Below are 27,286 nucleotides of genomic sequence, written 5' to 3'. Positions count from 1 at the left end.
AACTAGGAATATGTCCTTTGTGGGTAATTTTTGACATGGGCTTGCATTTTAGAAGCTTGTAAAAATCAGAAGACAGTGGTTGTGGTCAGTTAAGAATACAGTCATACTTCTCGGTCTGTCCCTTGCGGCACACTAAAGTAAGACTGACCACTTATATCAGATGTCAACTTTCCCCACTGCTATTCGAGCCACAATCAATACTGCCATTATTATAGCGGTAGTTGGTTTCTTCATTCCCTCGTGCTTCTTTTCCCATACAGTGTAAGTGAATAGAAACTGAGGCTATAAGTCGCTAACAATCTCCTTTTTTCTTCCAAAGAGAAAAGAAAGTCATACAGTTCTGGGAAAACATTAAAGTAAATCGTTACATCATTGATATTTTTGGGCAAACTGTCCCTTTAAGATTGTATTCAAAAAGATGTGCTGATAAAATTACGGAAGTAGAGGCTTTGTTGCTACAGCGTTTCTGAGCTGCTCAAAGGTGGTCCTTGGTCTAAAAGTTTGACAATCACTGATCTATAGGACAATCAGTTTTTTCACCACCAAAGAATTAAGGCTGTCGAGATTTTAAGGGGTTGTTATGAAATCAGATGTTGGATTAATAATTTGTTATTGCTCAAATTAGAAGGACTGTATATATGTGGGTATGTGAGTGAAAGACTGTTTAAGGAGCAGTGGATCCCCCATTCACCATTGTCTGTCCGTGTAGAACAATGCCTGCACTACGCAACTTTATACCCACGGGTGGCCAATCTAATAATGCCCAGCATGGAAATCATTTAAAACTTTAGCTTTTCACGGGACAGTTTTTGTAAGCCTCAATCTGTGTGTGTGTGTGGGTTAGGCTTATAAAAAAGGCTTATTTTTAATAATATTATAAAATAGAAATGTCTTTGGGATTTTAATGCACAGTATATAGTATTATCAATGTCAGATTGTACACTACTGGTCAAAAGTTTGGGATCACTTCTTCATCATGCTCAATAATTTGATTGTGCCAACATATTGATTTCTTTCTAGAAACTAAATTTTCATAAAAAATATTTTTGAAATGGATTTCTTGGACAAAATAATAAATAAAAAGCAGCCAATAAGAGTCCAGCAACGTAGATGGAAATTCCCTCAATACTGTTTAAAAAGCATTCCAGGTTGAGACATAAAGTAGCTGGATTATAAAATGCCAAGAGAACAATTTTGCAAATTCTAGTCAAGGGGGACTACTTTGAAAGTAACAACATCGTAGAGTTCATGTATTTTGAATGCTTTTAGTCACAACATAATTACCACAGCTAGAACATTATTATTCCATGGTTTTGATGAGTTAACTATTATTCTAAAATTTGGAAAAAAATGAGGGAGTGATCCCAAACATTTTACCAGTAGTGTATGTTTGCAAGATATCTAAATATGGACTGGCACGCAGGACACGGGGGGGTCAATACAGGGAGCCCCTCGAAGGGAAAAATGGTTTTATTAGTTACATTTGTCTAGAAAGGTTTTACATTTCTGTTGCATCTATATTACATATTTTCTATACATATATATGGCTTAAACGTCGATTCAATAGCATGCACTGATGCGCACTCATTCCATTCGAGCTAGTGTTAAGGTAGGGTCAACAGTGAAAAGTCATCAAATTTTGTGGCTAATTGCCGAAATAACCTCAGCGCTTCCATCAGTGGTACTTCTTATTCTCACTTTTAATTTTTATACAGGTGCATTATTTCACAGGGCAGGATTTGTGGTACACCACTGGTTGTGTGTATGTGTAATAATGGTGTGTTATGAATAATGCGGTTTCAGAGCAAAAATGCGTGTGGGTGAGATACTAATATTTGGACTAATATTTGTGGGTTTCTTTCACAGAGCTCCATGTATTCTTTGGCATTGAAGTGTCTTATAAGCCTTTCCACCGTCATTCTTCTTGGACTAATCATTGCTTACCATGCTCGAGAGGTCCAGGTAAGCACGCACGCACAGGCACGCACCCACACACACACACACAAATTGTATACATATAAAATATACTATTATATTATATTAATATTACAAAATGTTGTGATAATATTTGAATCTGTTCTTAAGGGGTCAGTTTTAAGTTGAATTCTTCCACCATTTATTCACCGTCATGTCATTTCAAACCTGTATTACTTCTGCAGATTACAAGAATGTACATTTTTAAGTACATTGGTAACCAAACAACATTGCCCAATATTGACTTCCATGGTATGGTCACAAAATATCTTAATTTGTGTTTCACAGAACAAAGTGTCATAACTGGATTTGAACATCATGAGGGTGTATAAAAGATGACAGAATTTGAATTTTTTGGTCAAAAGATCCTGTAAACAATATCCATATTTCAGCCTAATGGTGTGTTGTAATAGCCACTACAAGTTAGATCAAAGTAACGACAAAAATGGCACATTAAAATGTTTCTATACTTTTCTTACACATTGCTTTTCTCAAGTGCATTCCACTTTTGATGTTTTTAGCCTCATTTTTAGCATGGTGTTATGAAGAGATGAGTAATGTTGTTTTAGGCTGTTGCCATCAGCAAGGGCAGCTAAACTCAACTCCTCATTAGCATTATTCTAATAGGAGCATTAGCGCTGGGATGTTACTCACAGCAGTGATCTGTAAGCATAGTGTGTTACACACACACAAGCCTCAAAACTTCCTTGAAACTCGGCGTCTTTCTCCTTCAGAAGACGGCAAGCGTCTTCGAGACATTAAGCAGATATTTTTAGGGCTGTGTGCATCTACAACAGTGAGTCATTTTGTGAGTGTTTGACAGTTACTTTGAAATGGAGCATGTGTGCCCTTTTATCAATGAATAGAGTTTGAGAACTGGCTGAATTCTCAAAAGAAACTCACAGACAGAAACACCCGTGCTAGAAAATAAGCTGGATGGAAAGAGGTGGTGAAAAGGTATAAATGGTGTTGATGTCTTTAAAATTTAATGGTGTAATAAAATGAAAGTTAATCTGACTCGTTGACTGTATTTAAATTGAACGTGAAATCAGACTCGACCCTCTAAAATCAATACGTGTTTCTCGTCTTAGTTTGAATCGACACATCAATGCATTTTCTTTCAAAAAGAAATGCTTGTTTTGTGATCTTTCATCAAGGATTCTTTAACTCACTCACCCTGAACCAGAGCTTTTCATCTGATATCACGAACCACCTGAATCCAGTGTGGTACTGTGTGTACAGTACAGACACTTTTACATTTCTATGTATGAATAATTGCCTATTATTATGACATTATAGTGTTTTTACACATTGTATGTACTTAAACTTGTTGTTGGACACTCAACAAACCAAAGTAGGACCTAAAAAAACATATCCTAGGTACTTTTTAAGCTCCATCTTGGCTCAACACACCTGTTTGGAAGTTTGTAGTCTGTTTTGTGAGACCTTGATTAGCTGTTCAGGTGTTTGATTAGGGTTGAAGCTAAACTTTGCAGGACACCGGCCCTCCAGGACTGACTTTGGACACCCCTGCAGTAGACCTATAGACGGAAGACTTTAAAATGAGTTGAAACCATAAATAATATGAATTCATATTTCATGCAAATTACATTTATAATTACGGATGCAGGATTTATTTAATCAAAGACTACTTTAAATAGTTGCAGTAATAGTCAGAACCCAGGGAAATGAAAGGGATTTTTTGTTTACCCAAAAAAGTTGTTCCAAACCTGTATAAATGTTGCTGTTCTGCTTAACACACACAATTTTTTTTTTTAAAGAATGTTTGTAAGCAAACATTTCTAAAACACTGTTGACTAATAAAGCAGGAAAAACTACAATGGTTGTCAATGGTGCCCTAGAAATGTTTGGTTCTAAAAATAAAAGAGTCTTCTAAACATCCTCCTATGTGTTTAACAGAACAATGAAATTTGAACAGTTTCAGAACAACTTGAGAGTGTGTAAATAATGATAGAACCTTTAAACACTTTTACATTTCAGACAAATGCGGAGAATTCAATGAAATCTCTTTTACCGTTGAATATCCTTTTCACACAAAAGTGTGTCAAATAACAATTTTTTAACGTTAATGTCTAACTTGCATTATACCTCGGCTGCACGTGAACCTGAGGCTTGTTTTTACGGCAAATTACGCAGAAAAAAAAAGTAAAAGATCAAAAGGAGAAATAATGCAGATTTATTTTTACAGCCTTCTTTTCTCATATTTACCAAGGATGCCAATAATACTGGAGGGAACTTTATATAAATGGTAAATTTGGAGTGTTATATCAAGCATTTGTTATCGTTATTGCTAAATATGTATCATCGGTGCATATTGTTATCGATTTATCGCCCAGCCCTATGCAGAAATAAATATACAGAAGAGAAAATAGGAAGTCCAAAGTAGTAGTGGACAACAGACACGCATTGTCTTTCTCACTCTCTCTCTCTTTCCATCTCAATTCAGTTTTCTCTTTCAGTTGCAAAGTACTTTATTGGCACGATTGCAATACATAACAGTTATACAAACCACCCTCCAATCTCTCTCTCTCTCTTACTCTCTCTCTCCATTGCTTGCACGCTCTCTACTTAAATCAATTCGTCTCCTGTTTTCCTCTCATTCCCTACACCCCACCTGTCTTTTTCTCTCTTGATTGCATGTTATGTTGCAGTGTCTCTATCTATGGCTGTATTTTTTCCTTCAGTCAACCGTCTCTTGCCTCTTTGTGAGCCTGAATTGTTAATCTCTAATTCGTTTTAGCTGATGATGACGTATCCAGACCCCTTAAAATTAAATCAACACCTGAGATCTCGAGATTTTAGTTTACATGAAAGGGTCCAAGGTTGATTCTTTAAGAGTTTATAGTGTTATGTTTTCAGTGTGTTTTTTCATCTTCTGGAAAAAAAAGGATATACGACATGAAGTGAGTACATGTTGAAAATCTTTAAAATCATATTGAGTTTAACTGCTGTTCCTTGGGTCTCCTCATTCCCAACTCAACACAGAATAATACTTTAAAGCCTGCAAAATACACAGCGGCATCTGAATCTTTCGGCAAAACCACATTTATCGGACGGTTCCTGTGTGCTTACAGATACAGTATTGTGTGTTTATCAGTGTGCTAATATGGCTAAATGGCTCCCCAAGGTAAAGATTGTACCGAAGTGCATGTTAATGTTAATGTACTTTAAGTGCATTTTCCACAAAGAGCCAACTTGGCTGAAGTTCGTGTACGGCATGGCTACGGTAGAACCACATTAAAAAATGTTTCATGGCTGTGCAACTGCAGCTAGGACCCATTAAAGAATTTGGTGCATCACCAGATTACTTGAAGCCAATTTTATAATTATCTTTAGTTCAAGGTTGGACTGATTCTGGAAATGTTTTGCTTGAGTGGTTTTTATGATGAGCTTTGGAAGCTGTGTTACCCTTAAGCGACTTAACATGCAGTACAGTTGAGGTCACCTGTTTGGTGTTGACACAGCAGGGGTATCCAATGTCGGTCCTCCAGGGCCACAGTCCTAAAGAGTTAAAGAGTACGTAGCATGAGATCTTGAAAATGCCATTTCATGCAGTCTGTTCTGTTGCCGTGTTTGAAAGTAAGCTCTCTGCCAAGTTGTAAGTCCGAAGGTGAATAAATAACAAAGTTATTTGCTTGTAAAACTGGGAGTCGACTCTGAATCACAGAAACGAGACGTGGAATAGTTCACCTGCGTATCTACGTCACTACACATAGTCCCCGCGACTGCTGCAAAAACTTATCTCTCCTCCCACAAACACTGCAGGGTATGTGAAACGTCGGTACTTGAAAGAGGGGGAATACTAACTCTATTTGGACCTTTTGGCTCCACCGAATCCCAACCTGTAAGTGTGACTTTTGTTTTTTGTCTTAACTTCAAGAAATATTTTCGTACCTTATGTCTGTGTTTAGCTAATGCATATAACGTTAACTTTAGCATGTGCCGTTATTTCTTGGGTGTTACAGTTTGTTTATCTTGCTATAGACTTTGCATTTTGATACATTTGTCGCACATGCACCTATATATATATATATATATATATATTTGGGTATATAATTTTTCATAACGTCGACTTTCGGAGATGCTCTATGTACCATGACAACGCACAGTTAAGACAAAATAATAGTATTGCTAACGTATTAACAGTATTTTAAGAAAAAATAATATTTTATTTCATTGATGAGCAAAAGCATAAAATGCATGTTGTCACACTGGGAGTTTTTATGACAAGAGTTGTCACTTGCAACTGACAAACATCCTGTTCCAGTCGTGGTGGAGTTTATGATGATTAGCGTCTTCTGATGCTTTCTTTGACAGACTTGGGATCAAATTGGTACGGTAAAATCGCCGGCATCTCTAGCTACACATATAATATACATGACATCCAACCACATGTAAACCGTAATCCTGTATTGATGGTAGGGGGGTTCCATTTGCGACAAATGACGAACGCGTTTGATTAATCACAACAGACTACACCATCTGACCAATCACATGACACAAGGTTAGTGGGTAGGCGGGGCCTAGACGGATGAATCGCGGAACGAATCATTTTAGAGTCAGTTAAGAAGTAAGGTATAAATAACTGCCTATTATTACGACATTATAGTGTTTTTACACATTGTATGTACATAAACTTGTTGTTGGACACTCTATAAACCAAAGTAGGAGCTAAAAAAACATATCCTAGGTACTCTTTAAGCTACAACTTGGCTCAACACACCTGTTTGGAAGTTTGTAGTCTGCTTTGTGAGACCTTGATTAGCTGTTCAGGTGTTTGATTAGGGATGAAGCTAAACTTTGCAGGACACCGGCCCTCCAGAACTGACTTTGGACACCCCTGCAGTAGACCTATAGACGGAAGACTTTAAAATGTGTTAAAACCATAAATAATTTGATTTTATATTTCATGCAAATTATTTAGAAATATTTTGAACATGTTCTTTTATAATTACGGATGCAGGATTTATTTAATCAAAGACTACTTTAAATAGTTGCAGTAATAGTCACAACCCAGGGATATTAAAGGGATTTTTTGTTTACCCAAAAAAGTTGTTCCAAACCTGTATAAATGTTGCTGTTCTGCTTAACACACACAAAAAAAGATTTTTCAAAGAATGTTTGTAAGCAAACATTTCTAAAACACTGTTGACTAATAAAGCAGGAAAAACTACAATGGTTGTCAATGGTGCCCCAGAACGCTTTGGTTTCTCAGAGTCTTCTAAACATCCTCCTATGTGTTTGAACAGGTTCATAACAACTTGAGAGTGTGTAAATAATGACAGAATCTTTATTTTTGGATGACCTATCCCTTTAAATGAATCCCTTTTCTTTGAAATAAAAAAAAATAAAAAACAATTATACTATATATAATATTTTCAACCATCATTGACACTTTCATTTAAAAAAGCTGCAAACTATTCAAAGAAGAAGCTCTAAAAGGCTTAAAGGAACAAGCTTGAGATGTCACTGTGCTAGTATTAAAGGATTAGTTCACACCAATATAAATATTCTATTATCATTTATTTTCCCTCATGTTGTTCGGGTGGAACACAAAAGAAGATATTTTGAGAAATGGTTTTGTGTCCAAACAGTGGAAATCAATGGGGGTCAATGTTGTTTGTTTACCATCTTGAAAAATAATTCAGGTTTGGAATCATGTGAAGCTAAATAAAGGATTAAGGGATTTTCATTTTTCGGTGAATCATCAGAGATCCCCCACCCTGAAATGAAGCTGGTAATGCACAGGTAATGCTTTTAACTGTGATAAACTCTCAAGCAGAATATGGGTGGTACTGACAACAGAATGACAGGGAAACATTTCCAGAACGTTGCACAAGTACTGTCACAGCAAGTCTCGTTGCTAAGTGTCACTGTGTGAGTTGTTGCTTAGGGGAAACTAAAGGGATTTCCTGCTGTTATTGCTACTGGCAACACATAAGGGAGTCTGTGCATATGTGTGTGTGAGAGAGAGAGGCTTGGGGTGTATATAAATGTATTTATTTTATAAAGAGGGAATTCCATGCTTATATGGTTGTGTTTTCAGGATCAACATAACAGGCAGATTTCTCAACTTATGTATTTATCTCATAGGCTACATGTATATATATATTCATGTGTACATGTGTGCGTTGTCTGTATAGTTTCTCAAAGGGCAGAGAGAGTACTGGGTATTTAGGGCTTGTCTCAATAGTAATCTAAATTGAATGGAGCTGCCTGCGGTTTTAGTTTAGCTGTCTTAGTTTTCCATGGCTCTATTGTCTCTTGGGGTAGTGTTTTGGTATTGTATGTAAGCGTTTTTTGGACGTGCAGTATGTACATTAAAGCTCTCTTCTAAAACCTACTGAAAAGCCTACTGCCTACATATCACAAATTCATTTTAGAATTCAGAATAGCTGACTACATACCAACATGGATTCGTATTATTATATATTTGATTGCAGACTTACTTAATAAATCAATAAAAGGAGATTGAATATTGATTTGACACGAAACGATTTTATTGTGCGAGAGAAAACAAGCACAGAGTTGTGTGAGAGACAAAGCTTGCACAGAAATGTATGGTTCAGTTTTACAAACCAATAGTATTTGATGACAGAGTACTAGTATTTTACACAAAAATAAATTCTGTTCTCTTTGGTTCACCCTCATGAGACAAAAATTGAAGTAACAAGTCACTAAATCTGATATTGGTCCAATTGGACAAATATTGGGTTAAAACAAAAAGTTTCATTTAATTTACTAATTTTTAAATCCCTTTCATGTTAAAATGAATATTGAATATTTATAACATGCTGTATATTTTACTGTTTACTTTATTTTTATATTTAACCCATTATTTTAATTTTGTGAGCCTGTTGCAAAGCTTCATGTATAGACCTCTTATAGGACATGCAATGCTGCCTCAGAATTTAAGAGCATGCGTATCATGCATAAGTTTGAACAACACTTTTTTGGTCTCCAAGTTTCTTTCCTTTTTGACACTTTCCCTTTTTATTCGATCTCTTTCCCTCCTGGGTGAGACCCCATTTACCTTACCTATCCGTGTACTTATCTCTTTCATTTCACACTCTGCTCTCCTCTTCATCCTCCCTTTTGAATGTTTCCTAATTGGCACTGGCCCTCATTTGTTGGGAGGTTCTGGGTTTTCTTTCCTTCTCTTGACTGCTCTGTCTCTGATGGGCTGAGGGAGGCGGCTCGGTCCAGTCACTCATGTTGACAGATTACCTTCACTAATGGAATTTAATTATTCAGCATATCCTGGTGGCAATTCAGCCTGAAAAAGAAAGACAGGATGGGGGGGTTCGGGCCGGAGGAGAGATGAATTAGGGGATAACGAGTAGAGGCGGAAAGGGAGCGATGATGACGGAGGAAAAGGGAAATTTCGTCAAGTGCACAAAGTCATGATGGAATATTCCCATGATTATATTGGATTATAAAAGCCCAGCTTGCAGTGATAGGAACAAAAATGTTTATATATAATTTATATGAATTTTTTGTGAATATTTTTATAACATTTTTAAAAGGTCATATACAGTCAAGCATGGTCATTATCCATCGTCATTATAACAAAATGAATCCAGGTGGGGTGGGTCTTTTGTCATCCTAAAGAGGTTTATTTTATGATAAGGACCAGCTGACCGAACATTATCCTTCTTATTATATTACTACTTAACGTGATCTCATGAGAATTTGTATGTAGTTTGTGTAAAATGTGGTTCTACAAACGTACATTTACTTACGTTTGCACAAACACAAAAACGCAAAATACTGACGTATTTACATTATTTAAACACACAATTCTGACGTATTGACGACACATGAATAACTTTACAGACTTACAAATGAATCCTAATTAATATTGTAATAGTGACATTAACATTTTATTACATTGTATTTATTTGTCAACAGCATTATGTTTTCAATTGCATTTAATAAAGTTTACTCGTTTACTTAATATGAAATGACATTACGTTCTGTGTGATTTCTGTCGCCAACTCATTAAGAAAAAACAAGAATTTAAACTCTTAAAATTAATAACATTTCTGCATCGTTTAACCATTACTTATGTAATATTAGCTTTTGTTGCTGTGGGACACAAAGGCGTTAAATAAACCATAAACGGAAAATAATTATAAAGGGAATCAATTTTATTTGTCGGATGTAATCCATATCTTCCGAATCCATTTGACTGCGAGGAACAGAACCAAATCCAAGCCGTTATTCGGCGATCTTCATCTCCATCCTGAGCAGCCACCATTAGCAGCAATACTGCCTGGCGCTGACACGCTTGTTTCAAATTCAAAAGTTGTCAAGAACCTTTGCAACAGGTTTTACGTCAGGAAAATTGAACGGCTATTGGCTCTCGCCTTCTTCTTCACAGATCGCGTCATGCCATGTTTCTGGTGAGGTATGTTTAAATGAGACTGATTAAATGAGATTAAATAAATTCTACTTTGTTCCTTACACAAAACTGTTGTATTTCACCCGATAGGACTGCGACTGCTACGCATCTTCATTTGGATTGCTTTTTATATTTTTGAAATAAATCAATGATTGGGATGTACTTATCTGTCTGTCATGGTTTTCTTTATACTGTACATATTTTTAAGAAATCGTTATGATTCGCTATAGGGGAAGGAGTAGGATTTGCGACTATAAAATATATTTTTAATCCCATATCAATATATTATTACAATGGTAATTTTACTGCATATTAAGATCTATTACATTTTATATCTTTTTATAATTGCTATAAAATAGTTAGGTTTGGGGTTAGGTTAACGAGTCTGAAAAATGAATTTCTTATTGTTACAATTATAAAAATGCACTGATATCTTAATGATATAAAAGCTTAAAAAATATTTTACGTTTTTAAGCAAAAAATACGTAGCAAATTTTACATTTTTATGCTGTAATACATATAAAATTAAAAGAAAATACGTTTTGTGCTTGAAAACTTTCACACAAATACCAACGTATAAACAATGAGACCAGGCTGTACTACTTGTTAAATGAATAAATATCAAATATTGATTTTTTTAATAGAAAACCAGAGTGAGAGTGATTATGGAAACATTCACAGTTGCCAATGAACAATTGTGCAGTTTAGTGGCTTTATACAAAAAATATTATATGTGTGGGCATTGTATGTAACAATGTGTCAAACAGAGTCAAGCAGAGAAAATAGTCTTAGACCTTTATACTGTAAGACCATTTTTAAATGGTTTTCTACTGTCGGTGACCAAGATTGTCGGCAGATTAACGGAAATGATAGTCTCATCGCATCATATGTAATGCCATCTTCCACCATCCACTGAAGATACTGTATATTGGTTATGAGCATAGAAAATTGCATTCAACCATTTCAAGTCGTACACCCAAACCAGTACAAGTTCCTAGCAGATTCGCATGTTCTTTCATGCACACGCATACAGTATTCGCACATTCTCTTTCACTCTTCTCGCAACCACCCACACATGAGTATTTCTCCCTCACATTCATTCCCTTTGCCTCTTTCTCTCTCTTCCACCTCTTTCTATCACGCTGCCCCTCTCTCTCTTTGCACACACATACTGTATAAACACACAGTCATTCTCTCCCTCTCTCACCAGGGGACCCTAATTAAGCTTGGCTGGTCTTTGATGTTGTCGCCTAGGCAACAGTCACCATGACGAGGCTGGCTTTTCCAGAAAAAAAAAACATGCACATTTAACTGCCATACAACATACAACATCCCCTTCACCGAGTTAGAAACGCACACATGCGCTGAGCAACATGTTTAAGGGAACAGAATGACTGGTGTTTACATTCTCGGGGCATTCGCGGAAGAAAATCGTTTAGTAAAACATTTTCATTGGATGGTTGGATGACCTGTTGCACTTGTGGATGCACAACCACGCAGAACCAAGGGCTCATAGTGAATAAATGTGCACTGGCAGTATATCTCCTCATAAGTATAACTTCATTCAAGAGTTCCTAGGATTCCCATATGATAATTTGCAGCTTTTAAGTGTGTGTGTGTGTGTGTGTGTGTGTTTGTGTGTGGGAGTCTCAGTGGGGAGAACCCTGCTTGCTTTCTGCATATCAATTATACAAGCCTCACCAATCTAACACTTACAATTAACACTATACACATCTAACAACGCCAACAGCACAATTAGCTTCCTGTTCCATCCTTAGACTGCTGATATACTGTCTGACAAGAAGTTGCATTGGGAGAGAGAGAGAGAGAGAGAGAGAGAGAGAGAGAGAGAGAGCTATAACTGTCACTGCACATTATGCCAGCAGAATTCTGCTTGTTTATTGCTCTGTCTGTTTGGCTTTCCTGGCAGGATTAAATTACTATTTAAGCATGTTCTCATTGTGGGGTTTATAAATCTGTTTCCCCTTCATTTAGCCTCCTGTGCTGCTCTTGAGGAATCATTGTACTCCTACAGTTACTCGCAGCGGCTCTACTTTGTAGCTGTTTTAATGAGCTATCTGAATTATTCATTCATAACTAAAGTTTTGGATTAGATGTATGATGAATGGTTAGTCTGAGGAGTGGTTACATGCGGTGACATTACGTTTTTCATTTGTGAAGTTGGTTCGCAACTTTCATTCAGTCTGCAGAGATTTGGGAGTGACATTTGAATATAAATATAGGAGTAAATCCCTTATATTATTGTTCCGTATGTGTGCAAAAAGACATGAGTCATAGATACAGATACCACATAGAAATGTTTAGGTGACTTGTTGGTTTACATGCCATGGGTGTTGGACTGAAACCTTGCGTCTGCATTTATCATGATTTTTATATAATAATTAAGATTTAACCTATAAAATTGAAATATTTCAACAGTAAAAAGTATTGAAAGAGCTTGTCAACTTGGACAAAAATATGTTTTATTGATTAAAACATAAAAATAAAAATAAATCCTGTAAAGTGGCAATTTAGACAAGCTTTCGTAAATATTACATTTGTTGATACGAATTGATAAGAATGATTTAAACTGTAATAATGTTATTTTAAAGAGTTTTAAACGTAAGTTACGAAAAATAAACTACACATTTACAAGTTAGGTGTTAAATATACATGAAAATGTGTCATTTTACTTTTAAAAATATGTTATTTTAACTTATTTTCTGGTGCCCCAGCGTCCAGAATATCCAAAATTTATCAGTCTTACATTAGCCCTAAATCCGACTCTAAATTCTGATTGGTTCTTATGATTATTGTTCCAGGACTGTACTGTAGCATGGATGATGACCCAACATGTGGAATTTGTTAGGACCACACTTCATATGAGCTGTCACTTCATATTTTTTCAGTTCGTTCTGTTAACACAATAGCATGTAATGCTATTCATGTAATTTGGGTTGCCACACAATAAGAGCAAGCAACAAAATCTTTCGACTCATTGATTTGTCGCTGATTGGGATGTCTTTTATCGCTTAGAACTTTGTTAGGATATGTTTTATTTTTATTTCCTATTTTCCGGTTATGTATGCAAGTGACTGCCGTGTGCCATTGAGCACTTATTTTGAGTGAATGAATGCTAATTTGGCAACCATTATGTTAAGTGTTTAGACTTGAGATTCATGTTTAGTGAAGGTCTCAATTGAAAATTTGCTTTAAAACTCCTGAATGTTTAACATTTCTATTCTTCTCCCCCTTAGCTCTTTGTCATTGACAATGGTGCGGATGACTGGCGGATCGCCATGACCATAGAGCGGGTGCTACTCATTTCTCTGGAGCTGATCGTTTCGGCGGTTCATCCGGTGCCGGGTGACTTCAAATTCATGTGGCGGGCGCGGCTCGCCTTCTCCTATGCTCCCTCGCAGGCGGAGGCGGATCTAGACATGGTGCTTTCTGTACCCATGTTCCTTAGACTCTACCTCATCGCCAGAGTCATGCTTCTACACAGCAAGCTCTTCACTGATGCCTCCTCCCGCAGTATAGGGGCACTTAACAAGGTCAGAGGTCATGCCAATGGTCTAATTTCAATTAACCTTTATAATGGATACAGAGTTTCAGTTCAATCTACCTTATTTACTAATACAGTAAACCCAGGCACCGTACGCTCTGAAATAGTGCTGCGCTGTATTAAAAATGAGTTCTCCTTTCTATGTGAATTCGACTTATTTCCAAAGTCACACTGTTACCACTTTTGTAAATGAAATTGAATTCGAATTTTATATAAAATAGATGTCCAATACATTTTCTATTGATGATGGCAGCAGTTATTCATCAGATGGTGATATAATGATGAAGAACAACATTATAACCAGGCATACATCCAGAAGCGTGGTGTAGTCGAGCACACTTTCAGCATTTTAAAGAGCCACGGTGGGACGGCACTGTACAGTTTCAGCAAGCACTACATTTGCAAAGTCCCAGAAAGTACCCGATTAATGCAAATTGAGATTTTGTGGCCATTTTAATTTGAATAATTTCTTTTAAGAATTGGGTGTTAATATAAAATGGACGACACATGAAAAAAACAGCATGATTAGTGAGTCAATTAATACTTTGGGAATTCCCTCCTGAGGCTTTTGGGTGGGATTATTTGTACTAGTAGTAGTGGGGATGGAATTTGAGGAAGTGTGGTTATCCTTAAGAGTGTCATTTGGGTTTTCAAAATCTGAGAAAGGCAGTATTTAGCTGTGGTTTAGAGCAGTTCAGTCTGGTTTTACAAGGACAGGCATGAGTGACGGAGACCTGTGGTTTTGAAAAAGAAGGATAGACCTGCCAGCTATGCTGATGATTTTAAGATTTTAAAGCTATTAAGTTGAGGTAGCTTGATGGTACAGATATCAGTGTTGCACATGTGCTTTGTCCTACTGTTTCAACATTGTGAGAATACAGTCTAGCAGCTTGGTGCCACTTGATATAACTGATGACTTTTCTGCTTTAACAGATTTTATGATTGATGGATATGTGTTTTTCGAGCAGGTTTATCTCTGGTCCCGTTTAGTTGACTGATTGATGTCTGGGAATATTGTGTATCTTTTTTCTGCTTCGTGCTTAAGAGGAGTTGACGAATGACTGTCTGTCAAGTGTTGATTTTTTCAAAGTTGAATATTTGTCCTTCCATGCCAACGGAAATAATGTAAAACAGTCGAGAATCGGTCAAGATGTACTTTAATTTGAATGGCTGATTGAAGAGGGTAATCACTTTGTCCTTTGAGAGAAGCTCTTGTTTCAAAGAGATGTAAATGCTAATTCTCTTTGCTCTCATGTTCTGTTTGTGCATTAATGATCATGTGGTCTATCTTAGTTGCTTTCCCCTAGAGAAATTCCATTTATGTGACTTTATTAAAGGAAATTAATCAATAATAATGATGAATGCAATGATATATTTTGATGTTGAGTATTGAAGTGTAACGATACTACATATTGTGATAGTGTAAGCTGGAAGATATCAGATAACTGGACATCGGCAATTATTTACAGCCTAGGAAATAAGTAAGAGACCGTTCCAATTTTTCATTGAATCAGCATTTCTTGGTGTGTTGTTGTCATTTCTAGTCCAGTGTCTGTTGAATTTTAACTAAATCAAACCTCAGGACATAAAGTCATCCAACAGCAATGTAAAAGTCTTACAGGATGACAAGACACATGAAAACTGTGATAAAAATCGTGGTTATCACATACAACTTAACTCCTCTAACTATCCTTCTATGATACTTCTTTGTAGTGTTTGAGGTATGAAAAACTACAGAATATCTTTTCTAGTAATTTGACCTGTTTCTCCTGTTTCTCATTTTAGAAACAATATTTTTCTGAAATTTGGGAAAAAATATTGTTAATTACAGATTAACAGAAATAACAGAATTATAATTACGAATTATAAGAAAATTATTATTTTATCTAAACACACAACTAAGAAGTACTTTTTTCAACGGCTGTATATGAAATTAGTGTAGTTAATCATGTATAAAATCAAAATGTCTAGTTTTCACCTATTTACATTTCCATGTCCCAGTGCATGCTGGGATAAACATACTTTTATTTTAAGTGTAAGCCTATTAAATTTTAAAATTCTTTAATTGAATCTACCATTATTGTTTATTTAAAGGTGGGGTGGTTGATTTGGAAAGGTGCTGACTTTAGCATGCTAGCACTGAAATTATGATCCCACCCTCAATGCGATTCGCCGTCCAAAGCCACACCTCCTATAAACACATGAATATATTTCTAAAATCCACGTAACGAATTACAAACTAAGTCCTTTTAATTATTCTTGAAGCATGTACATACCTGTCCAAAAGAAGGGTCTTTCAGACCCTTTGCCTGCCGGAGCTGTCTCCATCGTGTATAAGCTGATCCAACGTTAATTCCAGTTTTTCCTGTTTCATGATCCAGAAGTTTTTTCACAGACGATATATTATTATAATAATATTATTTGACCACTATACTTCTTGATTGCTATCAGGATGTGAAGAGATTTTCAGCCAACATGACGAATAAAAATTCTGGACAGGATCACCCACCCTGCCTTTAATCTTAAAAATTGTCAGTACAGTACTTCTAAAACTAATAATCATTTTGTTATTTTTCTAGTTACTTTATTCAATTGATTCTACACTGTGGTTGTTGTTTTCCCTCTTCAGGTGCACTTTAACACACGGTTTGTGATGAAGACTTTGATGACCATCTGCCCGGGAACTGTGCTGCTGGTCTTCAGTATCTCCCTGTGGATCATAGCAGCCTGGACCGTAAGAGTATGTGAGAGGTGAGAGAATGAACAAATTATTCAGTGCGTTTCCAACTGCGACTTTCTGTCTAGACGCTGTCAAGCTTCTTACGTTTAATGAGGAATCACCTGATTGAACCAATAAGTGGCAGGGGCTGGATGATAACACACCAGTCGAGGTGTGCAAACACTCCGCGCATTGGCTATTCTGCAGGGAAGAGAGAAAACGTATACCAGAGAGACTGAAAAGAGGGGGGGAAAGGAGTAAGAGAAAAGACTGCCATGTTTTTTGCTCTTACCTTCACACCCTTGTCTTTGGGTGACCTGTTTTCTCAACACAACTTTTCGCTGTTCAGGCTATCTTGGATGTGGTTCAGGCACCATCCAATCACGACTTCCATCAACAGATTTCCTTTGCATCTTAAAAGGGTTGTTGGATAAACTAGGCCCTCGGGCCAATGAGTAGGTGTTTCTGAATCTACCAGGCGTGTTGTCATGGTTACAAACTCTGAGTGTGTGTATTTTAGGCTGGGGGTATGCAGTGAGAAATATTGAGGGTTTCCCTCGATTGGGGTCGTGAGTTGCGAGGATTGTTGTGATAACTACAGGGTTGAGCGGCGTGACACGTCCGATCAGCACAGCACCTTCCTGACATGAGTCTGCAGGGATCTGCTCTATTTTTATGCACTGCATTCAAAGTCATCATGTGCCGTGTCCTTTCCAGAGGAGGCGTCTCCCTGCAGGCTGTGTGCTGCTCTTACACAGCCCAACACTTGCACAGCAGGCTTTTTAACCCTCCAGAATTGAAACTATATTTAAAAAGTGTCAAAGGAACTTTGATGTTCTCCAATGACATCAAAGGAACTTAAAGTGGTTTTCTTATAAGTTCATTCAGGGGTGCTTCACAGTTTAGTCAACTTAAAACTGATATTAATTAAATTCTTAAAACCCAAATTGAAAATTAAACAATAAAAGTTATTAAAGCAAAATTATGTAAATTATAAGGTAAGTCTAAACTGAGTTTTTTCATCCCAATGGGACAAAAGATTTACTTTAATTATTTTACCTCTTTGTCAATTACTAAATTCAATTAAATTTGTCTTACTGCAGGTATCTATGCTTGTTTTGATCATAAGCTCTCTAAATTTAGATTTATTATAAATTATACATTTATTATAAAATAATTCATTTATAAATGTATTTTCTCTCAGAAAACAAGAACTTATATGTTTGGTCGTTTTACTTGCAGGAAATGCATCCTGATTTAAAAAATGTAGTACAAAACAAGACAAAAATATGAGATTTTTTGCATTGTATACATCGGCCCTGTCCTGAAATGTAACTTTTTTTTAGAGATGTGGTCTAGTGGGTTAAACCACTGAACTGGTAAATCAAAGGTTGCTGGTTCGATCCCAGCACCCACCACCAGTGTGTCCTTGAGCAAGACACTTTACTCCATGTTGCTCCAGGGGGATTGTCCCTGTAATAAGTGCACTGTAAGTCGCTTTGGATAAAAGCGTCTGCCAAATGACTAAATATAAATGTAAATGTTTTCCCGTTCCCTTTATTCCCTCCAATTCTCACTCAGAAATACTGTGCATTAATGCACTGCAAAAATGATTTGTTCCTTTAACTTAAAAAAATAAGTTACCTGGCTGCTTTACTAATATTTTTACATTGAATTAAGTCAAAATTTTAAGGCAGCCGGGTGACTGAAACAAACCAATTTATACATTGTGGACAATATTAAAGTATTGGGACGCTCCTTTCTAAAAAAAAATTTTTTCCTCTTTTCCAGTAATTCCAATACCTTATTCCCCAAATTTTTTTTTTGTGAAATCTTAGATGTGCTAATAAGTTATGCTTATTTCATTTCCTGTTACTGATCCTTTAAACCTTCACATGCAGCACTTGTTCAAATATGCCTTCGAAACAAAAAAAGGAAATCTAAAGTAAATCTTTCACCCTTTCTCTTTCTCAGGTATCATGATGCTCAGGATGTGACCAGTAATTTTTTGGGTGCCATGTGGCTGATCTCCATCACTTTCCTCTCCATTGGATATGGAGATATGGTGCCTCACACCTACTGTGGCAAGGGAGTGTGTCTGCTCACAGGAATAATGGTAAACAAACACACATACACACATGCGCTAAAAAGAGTTTTCACACCCACAGCAGCAAGGGACAACTTAAAGTTGTTTCTCTTCTTGTTACCTTCTTCTTCTTAGAAATCTAAACATGCTAGCAAACACCATGACATACAAACATCTATTTGGATGAATTCTGTTGTGTATTGAAGGATGGCACAATTGTTCGGCTTTGAGGCTGTTTCAAGCTTTCATTGTTCTGCCTGATCACTTCACAAGATGGAGTTAGCCTAATGTAAGCCCAAGGTAATTCTTTGCATAATTCTGTCCAGGCTTTTATGTCTTTGTGCCAAATTGAAGTTTGACAGCTTGTGTTGAGTGTGTATTATTTATGTAAGTGCAAATATCCGTTAATAGAAATAGCAAGCTTTTTTCTCTGTTGTTTTCTTTTTATGGTTCCTTCTTTTAAAATGTCAATTTCTGTTCATCTTCATACAGATAATGTGAAAGCTTGTTGTGACAACAAATGTGACTATTTCTTGAGATTTGATCAGTGTTGTCTTGCGTTTTTTATCCCTTAAAAAAATCTCTTTTATTGCCTTTTTGTGGTCATTGAATAAGGTTAACTAGCTGATTGACATTTTATCACATGTAGTCACATTATTGTGCTCCATCTAGCTGTTTTTAGGTGCGAGAATGCATGTAATGCATGTCTTTTTTTTGGAAAAGGGTAGCTGATTTTTCAAACCGTTTGTGTTCTGTCAATGTTTGACTGCCGGAGAGATGAAAAGCCAGGGGGTAAAAATACAAGAGAGAGCGAGAGTGGGAGAGAGAGCGACTGAGTGTTGGAAGTGATTTCTTTTACTGTTGAGAGTGATTGTAATGACTTTCTATAGGTGGAATTATGGGACTTGTTGCTATGACAACATTGAAGGCCAGCTCTGTTCGAATGTACCACTGCCCTGAGGGAACAGGAGTGTTTGGGCAGGGGTTTAGTTCGCCAGCCGCTCTGTGCTGCTAGAGGATTTTGGGGATGTGTTAAGCACCTGTCTCTTTTGTCTGCAAATGTAGATGTGGAACGAAGATGTTAGACATATATCACAATCTCTTAAACCTCAGTTTGTATAATACACTCACACACAAGATAAACTACCTAATGGATTGCTATAGTCGAGGGTAATTCTTTCTGTAACATTATAACCGTGTAGATTCAGCTTTTCAGACTGAAGCACTTACGCCTCTAACACAATATATTGTGGTCTGACAGGATTTTTTCTGTACTGTGGCGTTAATAACTGTCATATCTGGGAATAGGCTAAGGGTAAAGGTATCTGGTGATCGCTTTTGTCTAGTTTTAGAGTATTTAAGAACATTTCTGTGTTATTTGAGCTTAGCTATTTTATGTGCATACAAGTTGCACATACACACTGTTTCTGTCCCAAAGGGGTTTTCCACAGATGCTCGTCATGATTTATTAAATGGTAAATATGGGCAACAAAAGTGCATTTTGATTTATCTTCCTTTCTTCAGAGAAATGTCTTTGGTGTATTTTTGGGTTTGTAAGTCGCTCTCCGTATGTCCTTTAAGTGGGTTCCTGTAGTTCCATTAGTACTACAAACTCTCTACCGCACACAGTCACAGAAAGCGCACATACATTTTCATTAGTCACTTTAATTCAAGTTCATATGTTATTTGTGGCTCTGTGACCTCATTAACACCCACCCGTGCACCCCCTCAAACACCCGACAGCTTTTTTCAAAGTAGAAATTTGTTCCTGTTTTTCTCTCCTTTTCTGAAATTTCACTCCTCTGACTCAACATACCTCTTCACATCTAAATGAATTTGTTTGTTTTTTATCTTCTTCCACCTGCTTCAATTTCTTCCCTTTGCTCAAATCTTCACATCTATCACTTCTCTGCAGTCAGTGGCGATGCCTTCAGTTTGTGATGTGCTAATGGATATGTACAGTATAACACTATGTGCCTTTGTGTTTATATGTTTATAACTCTAAAGGTATAAAATGTTACAGTTTCTGTCAATGGGCTGGTACCCTTAAAGCTTCCTTTTGGTACCTTTATAACGGGTATACAACGTATAATTTGTGGACTGTTGTTTACCTTAAAGGAACAGTTCACACAAAAAATTTAATTCTGTCATCATTTATTCACATTCGAGTTGTTCCAATTCTGTGTATCTTTGCTCTGATGAACACAAAGAAAGATGTTTGGATAATAGCTTGTAACCAGACTGTTCTTGGCCACCATTGACTACCATAGAAGGTTTTTTGTGATTGTGTTGAACACAAAAGTAGATATTTTGAACAATTTCGGAATTTTGATTGTAATGATTGTAATTTTTCCTACTATGGTAGTCAATTGACCCTTCGCAAAGCCCACCCTCTTCTGCTATGTCCGACATCAGCCAAAGCACTCCCTCTGCACTGGAGAATACTTATTGTGAAATAAGAATTCCATATTCAGACCACCATATTATTATTATGACCATAACATAAAATTTTACCTCCAATAAAATTCTGGCAGTGATTCAGATGCAGTCCTTCAGTGCGGATCATATGACTGTGAGGTAAAACTCCGTACAAGTCTTCTTTGATGTGTCTCTTTTAAGAAGTCTTTATTGTTGTACATTATAACAACTAAGATTCAACAGTGACATGACTTTTAGCTGGGATCATGTGCGTACAGTGTGCCGGCGTGCAACAGTTTTGAAGGACTTTTTAAAACCGCATAATGCACAGCAAGTTAAACTCTGTGGTTTGATTGTCAGACAAAAGAGCAACAGGGGACGCATAATACCGGTGTTATGTTTTTTTTTTCTTTTCTATGTGTTACTGTACTTCTATCAACTTGTAACTATACCTTTGAAGGTACACAATAGGTCCTTAAGGTACAATAATGTACCCATAAAGCTCGACCATTGCCGGTTCGAGCCTTAGAACCAGCAGGGATTGTCGGTGGGGGAGTGAATGATCAGCGCTCTCCCCCACCTTTAATACCCCGGCTTCGTTCCCCCCAATTGCTCACCGGGCGCCCCAGCAATGGCTGCTCACTGCCCTGGGTGTGTGTTCACAGTGTGTTACTAACTGCTGTGTGTGTGATTTTTAGAGAGCAGTTAGATTTTTTTTTTAAAGGCGATACAATATTAACAATACAAATTTGACAAGCTGTTAGCAAAGAGACACTTCGTTGATCAGTTCATTTCTATTTGTGCAGCTTAGCCCCGCCCACTGTACGATCTAATTTGACTCAAATTATACTCCACATTACTGTGCGCAACAGAATGTTGTTATATATCATGCTGTGCTGCAGATTTATGTTTAAAAAAGACAAATTGCTTGATGTTTTTATCAACCTTGACCTTCTGCTCTTCATCTCTCTCACACAGGGAGCTGGATGCACCGCATTGGTTGTTGCCGTGGTAGCCAGGAAGCTTGAGCTGACAAAGGCGGAGAAGCACGTGCATAACTTCATGATGGACACGCAGCTCACCAAACGGGTACGCGCAAAGAGATGCGCACAGGGTTCCCTCAACGGATATAAAAGTGCAGCCTCGTGTTCGGAGAATGTCTCCCATGAAACAGACGGCTTGCTCTCTCCTTTGGTCCTTTTTTAATGTTTCATGAGGTTGAAAGACTCAGAAATAGCTCTCCGTATCAAATATGTAGGCAACATCATGGCCGACATCAGCGACTAGAAGGCTGGTAATCAATAATTGCATCACATATGAAAGAAATCACATAAGCTGCGGAGTGCTGCTTTATATAAGCGGCTACAGTACATGCTCAAGCGAGTGAGTTGGAGAGATGCTTAGAAAGAGGGAAATGAGGCGCCTTTTCAAAAGTTTATTACCTTGCACTCACTCAATTGCTTCAGCTTAACGGCCTGTCAGGGGAGAGTGAGGAAGGCGGATCGATAAATGCTGTAGCGTTGCCGTGGATATCCTCTTCATGCAGTGAGTTTGCTGCTACTATGGTTTCAAACCTCTGCTAAAAGAGAGAAAAACGCTCACAACTGTAACCTTGCAAACCTGTTGCCTTGGAGACACGGTGGCAAAAGCGTGTACTGTACGTGTAACAGAGCACATGGGTGTTCCCCCTCACTTTTCCCATAAGGAATAACTGACAGTAAGGTAACAGTACATTCACTTGGGGCGCTTCTCATTCTTGTGGGTCAGTCAGCCTCGCTTAACTGGCGTTGCTCGCAGCAGAAGTTGAACATTTCTCAACTTTTAATGCTTCAATCGATCAGATCGCCCTGTGGAAATAACCTAGTGGAGACGCTAGCCACATGCTTTCATGCAAGATCGAAAAACAATTTGATTGGCTGTTGTCACTATGACGACCGCGTCGGCCACTGTTGCTTCAGTACTATTTCACAAGTAGGTTAAGTGGTACTCGAAGTGAAAATGATGTACACTTTCAAAGCCTGCTTTTGTGTTTCCATGAAAACAACAAAATTCAGTTACTTTAGTATAGGCTTCTGTTTATCGCATGGGAAGCAATGATAGGCAGACTCCCTCCCCGTGCTATCACTATCTTTCACGGTCCTATGCCCACCTCTTTGACAAAATTTTAGAACCATCACGTCTTTGATTTGTTCCTCGCCCTCCGGTTTGGTTCTCCCATTAAAGAAAACACCAGTTCTTGAACTTAATGATGTCGTGTAGGGGGACCCCAGCATGGAATGTTTTAAAAAATATATAAAATAATTTCAAAATAGTTTATAATTTATTTACAATGTTTACCATATCTTTTCTGCACAAATTTAAGATTTTTCATTGTAATTATTATTTAAAAAAATTATCTGATGGACCCCATAAGTCTATTTTTTTGCGGTCCTAATGCCTTTAAAGGGGGTCACGAATCTCCCCAGACTCCCCTCAATTCGAACACAGGAAAACACCAGTTTTCACCGATAATGATCCAGTTAAAAATCTTCCGAGTGCCATATGTCCCTCACATTTATCTGTAGTGATTAGGCCATACAAGTGCTCCCACTGTGTTAAGTGTTATTTCATTCTGTAAGTAGTCGAATCAGAGCTCATTTGACCTTCATTTCACCGTCACAAACTCACATACACCTGCACAGCTAGATTTATCACTGAACTTGCACATGATTGAAGAGCATGTAAGAATCCTTTTCACCTCCCACTGGGTAACAATGTTCACCCCCTGGGTTGCATTTTACGCAACATAATAAAATGTTTTATAGTATTTTAACCTTAATCTTCTGATGGGAATTGTTTGCTCACCATTGTTTGCCTTCTAATTCAGATTGTGGAAAAATACAATGAAACAAAATACAATAAAAAAACAGACCAGGAGCTGCTACAGAGAACAGCATTGTGCGTTTTGAAAATGTACCATTTAATTTACCACATTTAATAAAGTAACGAAAGTAAATAAGATGATAAAGGATGAGGAGGCAAAAGCGCTATAATTTGATTATTTCACACAGTGGGATTATAACTCATGCTGGTTTATGTAAACTAGACTGTCACTTCACACAAAAGCTTTCCCTCATCTGAACAAACAACATATGTGATTCTCTAAATAACAACTCTCTCTCTCTCTCTCTCTCTCTCTCTCTCATTCTTTACCTTGCCCCGTCTGTGACTTGTCTTGTAAATGAAACCTGCATTAAGTTTGAGCCTGAGCTCGTACTCTTGGATTATTAAATACGATGACCAGTGTTAATTAATCAGAGCTGGACAGTTCTAAATCCAGTAACAGTGTTTAAAAAACGTCCAGTGCTGCCCTATGCCTGGAGGAACACTGTCAAATCGGGGGCTTATTAAAAACGAAAGGCTCTGTCCTCCCTCCATTGCCCAACTAGAATCTAATTCTTCTTTCCTCACGACACAAAGCCCCTTTGAAGTCTCCTCATTCATTTCACTCAAGATGATTTTTTTTTTTCGTTTGTTCCCCATTTATTTTCCTCCCTTTCTTTTTCTGCTGCCATTTCTGAGATTTGCGGCTTTAAAGCATCCCCAAAAAAGAAGCAAACTTTAGAGAAAACTGCAAGGGGGAGAGTTATGCATAGCACCATTTATATTATCACAAGTTGGTATGAATTGAACCTCATAACACAAAAACAACTTAATACTTTATAGACAATCGTTTATCCTTCACAAAACTTTACCACAAGGATCTCCAAAACCATGCTCTTGTTTGGCATTGCCGGTCTTGGTCTAGAATTTCAAATAGACCGGTTGACAGAATTATAGTCTAGAAGATCTATCGTCAGGTGAAATATTTCCCAAAAGGGCTATTCATTTGGCAGACGTTCGGGTTTTGTGTAAGCGGATGAGCTAACGTGTTGGCAAAGCAGAGGTTATACTTTGATCCCTCTTTCCCGATGTGGTTTTTCTGCTGCTAATATTGTTGTTATGGCGACATGTCCCTTCAGATAAAGAATGCCGCGGCGAATGTTCTACGAGAGACCTGGCTGATATACAAACACACCAAAATGACGAAGAAGATCGACCATTCTCGTGTTCGCAAGCACCAGAGGAAGTTTCTCCAAGCCATTCACCAGTGAGAAATATTGCCACATACACAACTTTACACAACACATTCACCAAATAATTTATAAATGTTGTTTATAGTTAGCTTGCTAAGTGAACTTTAGCAATAATCAGCTGAACTAAAACTACACAAAACCTGTTTGAAGTGCTTCACATTCAGGTCGAATGGCTAATTGTGATGAGTGTGTTTCTAGCACATCTGACTTATCTACACACATGCAATGTACCCATGAGGGAAAAACTGACCATTAAACAGCAGCCTCTTCTGCTAACCATTGGCTCTGTGGGCATCATTAAATACTATATAAAATGCTTTGTGCATTTACATATTTCCTATTCAAGTAGGGGTTTGGCCAATTGACTGCACAAATATCTGGGTATGTCGAAACTTCTCCATGGACCCAAACCCCTAGTGTTAAACCGAAGCCCATTTACGGAAGTCGTGCCACTCGGCGGCCATGTGTACAACGCCTCTGGGCTGCCTTTTTAGATCATAGCAAGTCCACAGCCCTATTTACTTGAATGGGGGAAGGCAAATATTGCTAAAATCGCAGGCAAAAATCACAATTAAACAGCATATTTTAGATCAATAATTAAGCATGACATGAATTGTATCATAACTTTAGTATGCTAAAATTAAATCGCGCTTAAAATCACCTTTTTCGAGGTTGCCTAATCTATTGCGCCTGCGGTCAGGCTGGCAAGCGCCTCACGAGAGCCCCGCCCGAAAGAATCGTAAGTCTTTACTGATTGATGATTGGCTCATTTTCCTGGAAGGCGGGACTTCCTTCGCTAGAGTGGCCTTATTGAACGGTGCATACCTCGCCATTCATTGTAACAGCAGTGGCACATCTTGTTAATATAAATATCTTTGGTTAAGTTTCACAGCCATACACTTTAAGTTAGCTTTTTGCTATTGCTAATGAGACTCAACTTGTATTGAGGAGGAATATTTTCATTGTAAAGCGCATTTCATTGGACAAATCTTTCTGTAGTGCAAGTGAGTCATGATTACTTTTTTCCGTGGTCCCAGAAGAGAGCAGATGTAAACTTTAATGTGTATATCAGCGTGAATTAAATTTTGTGCTTGCAGTAGTCCATAGAAGCTAAAAAGGGAACACTTTGCAAATAGGCTGTTTTTGTTGACAATAGGGAACTCATTAGCTAACATAAGATAACAATCTTATTTTCTGTAGACCTCTTCGATTGACGTAAACAACACTGGTTCAACGCTGGTCCAGAAGATCTTCCTGTTTTAATTTTATAACACTAGACAAATGTTTAAACAAAATACAACCAACAGAACATTTACAACTGCAACAAATTGTTAAACAAATATATTTAAGATTTTATTATGTACGTATGATTTAGAAATAAAAGGAATAAAAATTAAATCGTAAGTGCCTCTGGACCAGTGTTTACATCTTGTCTATAGTTTTTTTATAGCATTTATTAATCTTTGTAAAGTCACTGATATCAGCCTCTTTTGTTGTAAATAGTGTAAGTTGGCTGGGGCTGAGGATCCAGTCCTCCTGTCACTGTTTTGGACCAGGTTGACAAAGCTCCCGTTAAATTGAAGCCTTTTATTTTAAAGACTCCATGACAAATGATGAAATCCCACACTCATGAACTCCTTAAATCCAGTGCTTTTAGGATTTACATCCTAATTGTGTATTCATCTCAGAGGATGGAAAAACAAACAAATGAAGGAAAACAAGCTGATTAACTTCATTAGCTAGTTGTCGGGTTTGAAATTTAAGTCTATGGATTCTACTGTTATTTATTGGGCTACGTGTGGGATTCATTCAAGTGTATTTCATTTTTTTTTTTTAGATTACGGAGTGTTAAAATGGAGCAAAGAAAACTCAGTGATCAAGCCAATACTCTGGTGGACTTATCAAAGGTAAGACTACTGTAAACATTACAGTCTCTCACACGCACAAAACGTATAAAACACAAATCACAGACATGGTCACACAT

At 37.3% G+C, this 27,286-nt stretch overlaps 1 protein-coding gene across 1 annotated transcript in view; it reads left to right on the top strand.

The window, feature by feature from the left end:
• Positions 1-27,286, top strand: part of kcnn3 (potassium intermediate/small conductance calcium-activated channel, subfamily N, member 3) — a 42,797-nt gene that overhangs the window by 13,021 nt on the left and 2,490 nt on the right. The window contains exons 3-9 of the mRNA XM_056761849.1: positions 1,867-1,962; positions 13,657-13,953; positions 16,594-16,715; positions 18,658-18,799; positions 22,166-22,276; positions 25,189-25,316; positions 27,140-27,209. Of these exons, the coding sequence (XP_056617827.1) occupies positions 1,867-1,962; positions 13,657-13,953; positions 16,594-16,715; positions 18,658-18,799; positions 22,166-22,276; positions 25,189-25,316; positions 27,140-27,209 (966 nt within the window). The remainder of the gene's footprint in view (positions 1-1,866; positions 1,963-13,656; positions 13,954-16,593; positions 16,716-18,657; positions 18,800-22,165; positions 22,277-25,188; positions 25,317-27,139; positions 27,210-27,286) is intronic.

The sequence above is a fragment of the Triplophysa dalaica genome, chromosome 12 (genome assembly GCF_015846415.1).
Source record: "Triplophysa dalaica isolate WHDGS20190420 chromosome 12, ASM1584641v1, whole genome shotgun sequence".
NCBI classification, from domain to species: Eukaryota; Metazoa; Chordata; class Actinopteri; order Cypriniformes; family Nemacheilidae; genus Triplophysa; species Triplophysa dalaica.
Note: the sequence above shows the minus strand (reverse complement) of the source record. Positions and strands in the feature narration are given on the sequence as shown.